Raw genomic sequence first — 14,175 nt, forward strand, 5'->3', positions numbered from 1 at the left:
TCATTTATAAAACAACCGACAACTTTTCATTACGTTTGTAGCCACTGGCTTTTTCTCAAAACAATCGCACGTTCATTTAATGTGCTGTTTTGTTTATACGATCCTTTTTGCGTTAAATTAAAAAAAATAATGCATAAATTTGACGCCTTTTGTTGTACCTACCTAAATCAAATTTTTTTGTGAAATTTGATTATTTTTCGTCGTTCGTGTCTCGAATGTAATACATAATAATTTTGTATTGTATTAATAAAATATTTCGAACATGGTGGCGATGGCGTGGCGGTGGGTAGTTTGGTCGTAAGTCCGTTCACCCCGGAATAAATGCACAACGCCACCCGACGATAAATTCTCAATTACACGATTATATATAGTTATTTATTATATATTTTTTCTAAGACAATAATATTATATAGTCGAGCTTAGTATTCAAGAGGTGTCGAAACTCATTGGACCGGTGCACTGTTGAACAAAACCCGGTTAGTTGGTATAACGATGATTATAGCCGCCTTCAGTGTTACCGAACATCCGATCACGTCCGCTAAGCGGTTGAATAAATGCGATTCCCAAGGCCTCTATCGTAATAATACTTAGTGATATTACATGAGCTATATCGTCTTTAAACGTTTAAAAAAAAATTTACATTTAAAAAAAAAAACATTGTATCATCGCTATATTATATTATTATTGTCCTGTGAAAAAACTATATAAATATATTGTGTATGTATGTATTAGATATGTATGTATTCAAAATAAGAATTGATTATTTGTGTGTTTCTATTTTATATTTGCAGTTGATAACGATTAGAAAAAAACTATGTGCTTTTGTCTTCATGACATTAATATAATTATTTTTATGTTAATAAATAAAATATTGTGTAGGTATTTTATTTTTATAATATTTAATATAATAATTTCCTCCGCCGAATACCTTTTGAATTTGTATATGAAATTTATTGTTTTCTTCACAATAGTGTGCTTATACATGTAAATTCATAAAAGATTCTAGATTCTATCTCCAAATTTTATTATAGTTATAACTTATGATTATATTATTGTATTTATGGTTTTAACGTTGTTTTACTTTAAAACTTGAAGAGGTATTATGGAACAGAAATTCCAGATTAGGTATTGTGAAGAAAAAACGATTTGCCTGCAAGTTTTATAAAATATTGTATTTAATTTCCTATACTATCTTTATTTGGCATAGCTTCATAAAATATTAAACTAACAAAAACGATGATGTACATTTTATTTTAAATGAGATCCTCTCATATTTAGTGCGGGACATTAACTATAAAATAATAAGCGTAGGTATATACACTTGTATAGGGAGTAAACAAATGTTTTTTTCTTCTTCTTCTGGTATATTAAAAATAATTTATTATCCTTTATTCATAAAGAAAGTGAATCCTCGACAAATTACAAGGGGAACAAACATTGTTTTTAAACGATTATTAAATCACTGTTGTATATATACACGTCGACCAAATAGTATTTGGATTAAAATTCCGACAGTACCTACGACATCATTCGTGCGTATGCTACAAAATAGGTATATCTTCCGTGTATCGCAACATAATACGAGGGACACAATTATAACTAATTCTTTGGAATTTGTATTTGTTTTCAATATAAGTAAACGAAACAATGGTACACAAAATAATAATATATAAAAACAAATTCTCGGATCAAAGAATATTGTCAACTTCCGGTAAAGAAAATACGTTTGCGGGGTGGAAAACCACCGGACGAAGAATTCAATAAATAAAGAATGTGTCCCACAACAGTTTCAAAATCTATAATATTAATAATATATATAATATATATATAATATATATAGAGAGAGAGAGATTTTAGATCTTGATTACGCTGGCCATTAAACTTCCCTTATATAATATGTATATACATTATCCAGTTTTATCATAAATATATGATTATTGATTTAAGGCTGGATACACAATAAAATGTTTCTGACCGATTTTTCGTAAAGTTTTTGCTGTCATGATTATTACTATTATTAACAAAAATATATTTATGATTCATAGATTTTTATTTTAGAGGAAAAATTTAGATAGTTGCGGTACACCATGATTTTGTCTATTATGGTACCAACTAACAAGTGAGCGTCTTATTCCATCATTAAGTTTTCAGTTACTGCAATATTCAATAAAGTATGTTTGTTTATAATAAGCGAATGTGTTTTATCTATTAATTTATATAATATTGAACATTTCAAATCAATTAAAAATCTAACAATGACACATACGTGTGGCTGAAATGTGAATGTATTAAAAATAGCCGCAATAAGAATACGACCGGATGATGTTGTTCACTATAATATTATATAGTATCGTTTTGTTCACCTACCTAGGTAAGAACACAAGGGATAGCGGTATGTTGATTATTAATATGACATTAAATTTCAATTCATCGAATTCGTCAAATTATTTTGACCGCAAAATGTTTAAAACTACCTTTTGTCACTTCTTTTACATTTTTTGATGGCTGTTGGTAGTTTTGCTCATCGAAAGTATAGTTACCTATTATTAATTCAAAAATAATCTCTTCAAAGTTTGTAGTACTTGTGAATATTGGATAGTCTAAATAACAGACTCAATTTTGTATTTACAACAATACAAAGTGATATTTTGAGCATTACTTTTCTCCAAATATGAGTTGTTCATAGGAAAAGATTACAACGCGATACTACAATTAATACATATGTATTACATATTATGAATATTCGCTCGTAATCTATAAGCACAGAATACATTGTACACACGGTGTATCCAAAAGTTAAAAAATTTATCTGCGTTGCAACTTACAGACTATAGTAGCAGTCAACATACTAGCTAGTATGTACCTACCCCTATAGTACAGAAATGAAGAATTCGAAAAAAGTATATTATTGCGATAATTCTATACATAATATGTATAATAATAATAATAATATTGATGCCGCAATAATTGGAATTATTACTGAACAATAATTATTAATAATTTAAATGACGTGGTCAACCGCGTATAAGCTAGTTTATAGATTTCAAATTAAATTAAAACAGTAGATATCGGTAGGCCTATAATTTAATACCGGTAGGCCTACCGCCTACATGTTTAATGTTGTACGACTTTAGAATAATATTATTAGATTAATGCGTGCGTTAAAAATGACTAATGCCAATTTAAATATTTATTTATTCATGTTATCAATATTCCATGATTTGTTTAAAATATACATATACTATTTTTTAGACTTCGCGTGATGTGAGAATTATATAATATTATTATTACTAATCTACTGCGGAAACTATATTAATAAACTAATATTATAGCTAGCTAAATGTATGCATCACGAATGTCGGGATGTATCCAAACGATTTCACGAGGTATTATCCTCGAGCTGGCTTATGTTTGTGTCGGTTTTTGAAGCGACCTCCGAATTGTTGTAAGCTTTGCATTCAGTAAACATTCGAGGATCTCTGCGAATGGAAACCAACGGGCCGCGTAACCCGCGGCGAACTGGAGCGGTTAATTGTTAAACTATAATTTACGAGACTTTAATTAGCTATTTTGTTGTGTACAAAGCTCGAGTAGTTACAATATGACGTATATACCTATACTACACTTGAACTACACGCGTTAGGATGTTACGTAGAGGTCTATTTTTTATCTACGGAATGCGCAGAGGATCTAATAAAATATAATAATAACCGAGTGATGCGTGCACAAAAAGCATAATACTTATCTGTACGAGTATGTTATATTATTATTATTTAGTGTAACGAGCGTTGTAGATACATTTTTACGACCAAATATTATGTCTTGCGATGTATATTATTATTTTTCGATTTATGCAAATAATATATATTAATATGTATTGTAATTTGTAAATAACGGTTCGTGGTTTTAGTAACATGAACATTTTAAACATTAAAATACTAATCAGTGTTAATGCTTTTCGCCGAATTTGCCTGTCGTCCATCCTCTAATGTATAACGAGTTAATGACTCGTCAATTTGCAAAGTTCTAATTCAAGTTTTTCATATTATCCAGAAAAAAAAATCACTGGTTATAGTTATTTTACACATATTAAAAAAGTGTGATTTTCACTCTCGATAACATTAATAATATTGTCTTTTAATTTTACATAATATTATTAAATATGATGGAAAAAAGCACGGTGTAGAAAGACTCAAATCTAAATTAAAAATATAATGTTGGTACCGCCGACTTTTTGTTTTATCGAACCCAATAAAAATGATACCTATTATACCGTTTCCGCCGTTATGAACATAATATAATAACATAAACCACACATACCCTTTTCATAATACCTACTCATAATGGGAACCTATGCTTAAATGTTAATATTTACAAATAGCGTAATATTATAATATATCCGTGGATCGGTGAATTTGTCTTGTATACATTATATAATATTATGCATGTTTAATATCGTATAGGTAGATATATATAGGTGGGCAAGTAGACAAGTAGTGCAATTGGGCTAATAGGATAATTGCATATGATTATTATCCAATGAATTTATGTTATACATTCTGCCCTCGAGATACTGTTAAACCGCAACGTACCTATGTGTATAATATTCAAACCTGTAAAATTAACCAATTAAATGTATTCTAGTTACGTAAAATAATAATATATACGACGGCGGCGGCCGAATGCATAATATTATAATATCATTGAAACGTTCGTATGCGGAGTGGTCGGTCGGTTATTATCATAATAATAAATATAATATGACGTCGTACGACGATGGATAAAATATAATAAACTGTAATTATTTCCGTAAAATAAAGCTTACGATGACGTCGTCCCGGTTGTCTTGTACTGTATAATATTAATATAATGAAGTTACCGTTACTTAAACGCACGAATTCTGTATTTGTGCAGAGATTTTGTGCCGAATGTGCATAATACCAGCTATAATATTGTATGTATAAAAATAAATATCATGTTTGTCACACTAGTTTTATACTGCATGCCTGTTGGTCAAGGTTGGGGCGGATATCGTAACAAACACCGTTTTTGTCACCGAAATACATTTTCATACCTCTCTTTGATCAATTGCACAAAATAATAATTGTACTTAGATTCCTTATATAATAATATACTACAAACACAAGAAGGTTTTTCGTGCATATTTTGTTTCTTTTCAATATTGCTATAAGAAAGTAGGTACGGCACCGGAGGTACCTTTTCTCAATGTCGCACAGGCGTCCATTTTAAAATAAAGAAAATCTTACCTCCCGGTTTTTCCTACTTTTTAAATCCTTTACCTAAACGATCGTCCATTCACCGCCCGTTATCGCTCCTGTCTCTCAGCTATTTCTATAATACAAGTCGTGGTTGCTCCCCATGGTGAAATAACAGCTACTCTCTTATTCAACGTTTTTTATGGCGGATCAGCCCACTTTTCCTTATATTTTTGTCACTGAATGCGACGACGATAAACCAATTTTCTCAGTTCACGGAAATCCAATCACCGCTGCTACATCGCGTCTAATCATCTTCTCGCCTTCCTTATATTGAAACCTGGTGTCAAAACTGGATAGTGATAATTAAAGAAAGCAAATCCACTCACATCACTTTGCTCTCAAACACGACATTTTTCTTCGAGTTATATTTAACAAAAACCTAATTCAAACTTCACGAAACATAAAATTCTTATGCCGTGTCTACATAAATAGAACATTGATCTGGATCCACCATGCCCAAAACACCGAACAACTTAAACTAAATTTTCGTCTTTGTATTCTTAAATATTTTCCTAAATTTTCACCCCGGACTAAATTAAATCTATTGGCTCTTACGTAACATTACAAACCGTTTTGGAAGTACGCGGTGTCCAAATTTGCGGCTTCGCTAAAAAATTAAACCGAAAAAAATAACAAATAACTCAGAACTAAATTGTTCGTTTAATAACAATGATATGTTTCAAATCTGAAAATGAAATAATATATAGTAGATACTAGAAACTGCCATTAAATTATACTAACAACTTATATTCTTTAATCACCCAAATATCTCATTAAAAATGTTAATTTAATCAATAGTATCGAAATGGCTGGATTAAGTTAACCATTACATCCAAACCATAAGTTTCGTTAGCGGGTAGAGTATCATTAAGTTAAAGTTACTCCTAAACCTCTTTTAGATTTAAAATAGACAAATTGTACACATACCCAAAAAAAATTAAAAAACTGTATAATGCAAAGTAATAAGAATCGAGACATCGAGCGAAATTGATCTTTGAGTATTAATGTATTATGGCGAAAATAATATACACACTAAAGTTCTCTAATTCTGCCTAATTGAACTTTACTTCGCAGTACAATGTGAAATACACTGGCAGATCAATTTTCAAATAATAATATAGGCTCCAAGCCCCCCCCCCCCCCCGTATAGGTTTGTTGATATCAATTGCACAGTATAAAAATGAAATTATAACTCGACGATGTGGTTCGTATTACGGGCACAACAACAACACTAATTCTAACAATAAAAATATAATAATAGTAATAATGATAACAAGCAACTTGGTACTCATACGAGTCTTACGTATAATATACGATGTATATATGATACGCTGTACGGGCTCACTGACGAAACAAGTATAAAATATATTGCATTGTGCACAATTTAGAAAACTCGGAAATACGATCTGTTTTAAATCCTATCATGTAATAAACGTACCTATAATATAATATATTGTGTTTGTTTTTGTATATTTTGCAGGTCACTGCGACATAACATTTTGGTCGCTTAAACCTATATAAATAAATGAGGAAATACCTATACATTTGATAAATCGAAATTGTCCAAATTAATAATCATCCACTTAACGATAAACTCATAGTGAAAAAAGGTAGATTCTCATTTCAATAAAGATTTTCTTATCCATGACATGACACTACTTGAATGGTATAAATAATAATAATATTATGGATAATAACTGAAATTGTGGTTTTTACGTACGGAAAATTAAAATTCCAAAACTCAGAATTGGAAAAAAATTCATCATTAAAGGGAAAAACGGTAGTGCGTGCGTGCTTATTGAATCACTCTCATATACAAGGTATCTATATAGGTAATAATTATATATTACAATATATGATGTACATAGGAAACATGAGAACGTCATCGCGTCGGGTGTGTCCGGTGCATTGTAACGTACGTCGAGTGCAATCACCCTGTAATCGGACAATAATTATTTATCAGACACACGCACGCGTTATTGTGCTTACGGTGACGGAAAAAAATGTCTAAATAATGACAATTAGACGGCGCGAGCATGAAAACTAAAGAGGTTTTCATTAAATCGAGGTGGCGAGCTGTGATCGTAATATTATAATCGACAGTCGATTTCACGGACCAATGTATACACTATAATATTATTATTATTTATTATACCTAGTTATTATTATTTATTGTTATTATTATTATTATTATTACTATACAGGCGAGTGTGCGACGGTGATACGAATATGGGTATAAATCACACTGCCGCGTACACTATGTGTCCCGGCGGGATAACGTGATATATTTAAATTTTTTTAAATATACGTTTGTGGCGGCGGAGGCACTGTCGACGTGTTTAATAGTACATTATAATAATATGCTGTAATGCAGCAGTTTTATAACAATAATAATAATAATTTTAGATTGATATCTAAACGCGATGAACCTACGCTTAAACGTTTTAGTTGTGTAGGTACTTTAGAAACAAAATTGCCATTGATAGTAAAATACAGATATTATGTTTTGCACTATAACAAATTTGGACATACGTCTTATATAAAGTGCAATATAATAACATTATGCTATAGGTATTTTATATACTTTTAATTAATTATACTGATCATCGATCAGTGATCCATAAGGCATATTGTACATATTATTTTATAGCTATAATATTTGTTTTTATTATTATCGTGTATACACACTATAAAGTGTAAACAGTATATCAGATAAAGTATAATAATTACACTATTATATTGTTATGTACGTCTATTTGCTCGAGGGGGGTCAAAAGTTCTATGTATTTAATTCCCACGGAGGAGAATGATTAATGTTCAAGTTCCAAACTATAATATATTGGTACCTATATAATATATTAATATATTACAGGTATTTCGTCATGATAATGTGATGATATTATATTATATTATTACCTATTATGTATATAAACACATGATATGCGATATAAGTCAAAGGTGTTCAAACTTTTTCATTCCATGCGGCTCCTTCGTCAACACGGAAATCAAATGTAAAATGTTTTAACGTCAAATATTATTCATAGACAATTGAAATTAAATGTCTTGCGTTTAGTATAAAATAACATATTAATCGTTATGTCATCGTTATTTTTTTCCTCTTCTGTGGCACGGCTCTTCGAACAAAATATAATATACTCGTGACGCACAGTTTGAATAATTTTGGTATGCGAGCAGTTACAGAGATATGAAAAAAAACCGCGTTTTTAATCACTCCGATTTAATATCAAACCCATAGTAATATTGGGGGTGTAAACGCAATAGGTAATATCATTTATGCTTCACCAGCATGGTAATTAGGCATATTTAAATTACCGACGTGGACACGGTAACTGGTTAAATGGTATATGCCCAGAGCCCTAACTGTTGTATCCAATTAATTTAAGTATAGGTACATATTATTACTATGCGTTTCTGCGATTTACTATAGACATAATATTATATTGAAATTCGCCGTTGTTGTGCCATCTCAGTAAAATGGTAAAATGTGTTCGTGAAAAAATTATATTGCATAATATTATAATAGTATTGTTGATAGATTCTTTCTGCAGGGTACTTAAAAGTTTACTGTTAACAATTTTTTGGTTTGCTCGCAACTAACCAAAATGTAATGAAATTGCGCCTAAACGATTTTATACCAGCAATATCGTCGTGTAATTTTACGGGCAATAAACTGCCTTAAATTCCCCCTAAAAGTCTCCGTGGACACGACTGTCATAAACATCAGTTTTCAGTTTACAAATATTTATATGATGTGATATGTTATAATCCTATTTGTTCTATATTGATCGGGGTTTTTTTTCATTTCTACAGGTTCAAAAACGCTCGTGGGAGATGTTTGCGAGCCGGACGTGATGGCTGAAAACGGCAACTACGGAGGTGGCAAAACACATTTCTGTCAGCTCAACAGCCTGTGGTCCGTGTGGTACGGCCTGCTCGCCACCGTACTTAATGTCTATTCCGTTTTGTTGGCCACTCGGAGAATATCGGGTAAGACTTTAAACATATACTTACGCATTATTCCGGTACAGTGACGTGACGTCAATGTCCGAAATTCTGGCAATGTCGGTATAATGGCTATTTAATATATAGGTGTAATGTCACAGTAATGTGTCGCAATTTAACACGGCAATTTTTGGCGGTACTATAATATCGATGTATATTTCCATAATTGATCGATGAGTTTCATCAATTCCATCTATAAAATCTATGCATTTTATTAATCCAACAACCTTAGTTACTTATTATTTTGTTTTATTTTATTTTATTTTATTCGTCTTGTTGTAGTTGCAACTCTAATAAAAAAAAAAATCTATGAGTCTATAATATATAGGTTTTAACTAAACAAATTATTATCGATTAACTTTACATGAAACTCAATACCACCGTTTGGTTTTGTTACTATTTTTGGTTGTAGGATGAGTGGTGGGGGGGACGTAAAATTATAAACACTGCTTTTTTTTTTGAACAAACGGATTACAAAAGTATTTCAAATAATAAATTGGTCTTGCAAATAATTAATATGCTAATAGTTATACATGCTAAATATTTGCGAAAAAAATTTGAAAAATTATGATGTGGTTTCTGGGGGTGGACACTTGTGTATTATAATATTATAATACATGTAAATTAAATATTACCTACTTTGACTACCTATAACATTTTGTTCATGTTATCAATTATACTAGATATCTAGAAAATATTAACATTGCCTAACCGAATATTTAGCTATTGCCAATACTCAATAATGATTAGTCATCAATGAGAATGACTGACTGCCAATATCGACTATAACATATTATAATATTATAAACTAAATACATATTATTTATATTTAAAACAACATTCGGGTTAATTCACAAATTATTATAATGATAAATAGACTATGTATATTATGTATAGAGATTACATTTTTTCACAATGTTTTGCATGTTTTTAAAAATGAATTTTTACTCTTAATGCATTTGGTGTGTATACAACAATTAGATTTATAATTTATCTACAATATAATAATATAATAAGTAATACTAATACATGATAATATCATGTATCGGTGTGCAAGACGTGGGTTTAATATTATCAATTAACATTTTTTGTATATTATGCAACCTCAGAGGTATGTTTTATTCCTGAAATCATATATTTCATCTACAAAAAAAAAAAAAAAAAATTAACATCACAATTTAAATATTATTATAAGTCTCCCGATAATAGGCGTTGGGTCCGGGGGCCACGCGTAACATTAAGACGGTCCTGGGTTGACGGCAGCGTGTCTGCGTACAGATTAAAAGGGGCCTACGGGAAAACGTGATTTATTAGTGTATTTCAAACGATCATGTTTTCCTTTGAGATTTTGTAGAGCCATGGGAAAACTACGCATATAGTTCAACACGACTATTTGTTTCGATTATCAGAGCAGCGTTGAATGCCAACGAATAACTTATTATAAACGTTATAATACGAAGTAGTATTTGGGTGCGTATATCTCGTATGTATATTGTGTGTTTTATTTTATTCGTCTTGTTGTGCGGACAGCAGTAAGTCATATTGCGATTGATGATGATGCATCCATACAAGCGGTGTGTTATATACAGTAAATAATATATATAAGTGCCTGTGTGTGTGTGTGTGTGTGTGTGTGTGTGTGTATAGAGTATTATATATACTATATAGGTATAATAATAGGCACTGTATATATGAGCTGAGTGAAAAATGCAACAAGACGCATTACGATACTCATATTATATACAATATTATACTATTATTTACACGTGGGGATGAAAAGAGTGGAGAGAAACTGGGACTGTATATTTTATGAAGGCGAATACGGTGTAATGTATAAAAGTAACGAATATAGAATAGAGACTATAATATAAAGCATATTTTTAAATTTTCACTCACAACACTCATAATATCGGTAAATTTTGTATGTTATATTTTAATTTTTTCATAGACTGGTATACCACCGCGTATACAGCGTAAATGTAAAACTATTTAATTTGAGATCTTTTAGTTTAATATTCAACGGACATATTCGAGTTTTTCACTTTTAAATATTATTCATAAATACAATAATGAAGAAAACCATTAGTAGATTGATAATCGTAATAATATAATAAATGTATGACCAATAAAACTAAAACCCTGTAATTTAAGAACTACAAAAATCAGTTACCAAAATTGTATAGCAATTACTAATATTATATGCACAAAAAAAAATAATCATCATTCTCTATAGCCGTTATGAATATCTGCGAGCTGGTTCCGTGGAGTGAGACTTAGGCCTTAGGGGATGATATGTAATAGCAAGGGGATGAAATCTAAAAAAAATAAAATAAAATAATAATAACTAAAGATAAATCCCGAAAAAAGGTAATGTACCGAGAACTGATGACTCTGCACTGCAAATGTGCAGTGGGGATTGAAAATAAAATAATATATTATTATACTCATCCGGGGGGGTTATTTCGAGCTTCTCAAATCGTAAGTGCCACGTCTGAAAAAGATTAAGTACCTAGTCCAACGGTCGTCGAACGGGGCTGCTAAATGGGCTGTGCCCGACCACTACTAATCGGGGCGCGGTGTCGACGGCGGACACTGTGCGTATACAGAGCGCAATAAGAAGACCTGACAAATAAAATAACTTGTTCTAATTTATATTTTTAAATTTTTTTTTGCTATTTAATGTATTGACTCATGTCTCATATGTTACATGTATAATATAACATTTTTTATTTTTATTTTTAATACTGAAAATAAAATATTTAAAATCTGATTTCAATTATTTTTGAAAATTTCAAAATAGCCAATTTGTAAATTTAGTTTTTAGAAAATTTTTGATTGTAAAAACGTTTATCAATGTCAAGTAGTTTATTTCTTATGATCTTAAAAAATGTCTAATTTTCCTTAAGAAATACTCATTTATGACAAGTAGGTACCTACTCAATAACTTTTCGAAAAAAAATATTTCGGTTCTTACCTATTTAAAAATGTTCATGAAATGTGTATACTTTTTGATTTTAAAATGTTTTTTATGACCACAGTATAATGGGTCAACTTAACTTAACAAAAATAATAAGATTTAAAAATAAAAAAAAATAAACTACATGACTCAAATAATATTTGTCTAAAAATCATATTTACAAATTGATTAAATAATATTTTAAATATTTCAAAAAGAATTTATTTCAGATTTAAAGTATTAAAAAAAAAAATTTTAAAAATTTTGTTTAGAACATGCGATTTATTTCATTTGTCAGTTGTTCACGTGTTACACTCTGTATAACGATAATCCGTAACGACATCTGTGCGACTGAGATCGACTGTTCCGGCCTAATCGTATGTACTAGTGTTGGGCGGCAGTGGCCGTGTCGTAATGAACACTCGAATCGATCGTGTAAAATCTTGTTGGAGACGTGTCGTCGGCATTAGTACATAAGTATAGGATATAATGTGTGGTCCGGATTTATTTCAAGGGACACGGTTTGTACAACCGAGAGACGAGAATTAATACGACTTCAACACGTATTGGGTACATGTGGTATATCATTATAATATTGGTATAATATATTATGTTCTTCATCTAACTATTATTATTATTATTATTATTAGAAGAAGAAGGCATGACGTGCCAAGTATTGTAGTAATGAAACTGCAGATCTGCGAATTGATTCTGTCGTTTACACGCGAGTTGAGTATAATTATTTATTATTATTGTACTGGAAACCACTCACAACACTACTACAGGTACTGCGATAGTACGATTACTTAAGATGGAATTTTTACAGCAACTATTTTAATAACTGCTAATAACATTATTATTGGTTTTTAGTGTTTGTAGTTTGTAAACAAGGGTAATTTCATTAACATTTAGATTTTCTTTAAAGCTATTAATTATTACAAAAAAAAATTTAAACGTTTTTAAGTATTAATGTACAGGATGATCGATTATGCATCGCCACCATTTTTCCTATAATAGAACATTTATTCAAATTCTGAATTTTAGAATACCTAAAGAAACATGTTTTGATTTTCTGATATTTTTTGTAATACTTGTCACTTGAAGAGTGTCCTGTTGTGATACAAAGTACAATCTTCTATTTTTCAAAGCGAACCCACCCACCAATTTTTTACTGCACATTTTTTAGCTGACGATTTTCTTGAAAATGTTGACGTAAATTGATAATCAAAATTCTAATGAGTAGTTTCTGAGTTATTAAAAGTGTTTATACAAAGGATAATAATCCTTAAAAATGGTTTTACAAAAATACAAGATTTATGTAATATTTATTATACTTGGATCATTTTTATAAATTATTTATATACAGATCAATAATAATTACAAACCTTTTCAAATCACTTAAATCCCCATATCTACTTAAGCCATTGATTATCCTTAGTAGGTACACAACGTTATATAGGTAAGTAGGTAACTAAGAAACCACTTGCTCGAATTTTGGTTTAGATACATCAAAATTCTCAAAGAATGAACTGTTTAATAATTAAAAACTAAAAAGGGGGGTTCCTATTTGAAAAGCAAAAGTTTTTATTGTCACAATGTCAGGATCATTCTTAAGAGGACGTCACACCTGCATATGTTGTCTCTGTCTTACACACGCGTCAACATTGAAAATTTCCGTTTGCTAGTTTCAATAAAGGGGTGTTAGTTTGTTGAATTGACCTATTATCAAACTATTAGGTAACAACATTATCTGTGTTCTCTTGAATCTTGATGATTTTTTACAATATTTTAACTTTTAAGTGAGTTATGAGTACGTAAATTATTAATATTTGAAAATGCTCATTGTTCATAACTCACTTAAAAAATAAAATATGGTATTATAAATATCGTAAAATAAGTATTTATAATCAATGATAA

General features: G+C 30.2%; 1 protein-coding gene across 1 annotated transcript in view; it reads left to right on the forward strand.

Annotated features, from left to right (window-relative positions):
• Window positions 1–14,175, forward strand: part of LOC100569180 (protein tincar) — an 80,707-nt gene that overhangs the window by 39,320 nt on the left and 27,212 nt on the right. The window contains exon 2 of the mRNA XM_029490395.1: window positions 9,111–9,287. Within this exon, the coding sequence (XP_029346255.1) occupies window positions 9,152–9,287 (136 nt within the window). The 5' untranslated portion in view covers window positions 9,111–9,151. The remainder of the gene's footprint in view (window positions 1–9,110; window positions 9,288–14,175) is intronic.

This window comes from Acyrthosiphon pisum, chromosome A2 (assembly GCF_005508785.2).
Source record: "Acyrthosiphon pisum isolate AL4f chromosome A2, pea_aphid_22Mar2018_4r6ur, whole genome shotgun sequence".
In the NCBI taxonomy this organism is placed as follows: domain Eukaryota; kingdom Metazoa; phylum Arthropoda; class Insecta; order Hemiptera; family Aphididae; genus Acyrthosiphon; species Acyrthosiphon pisum.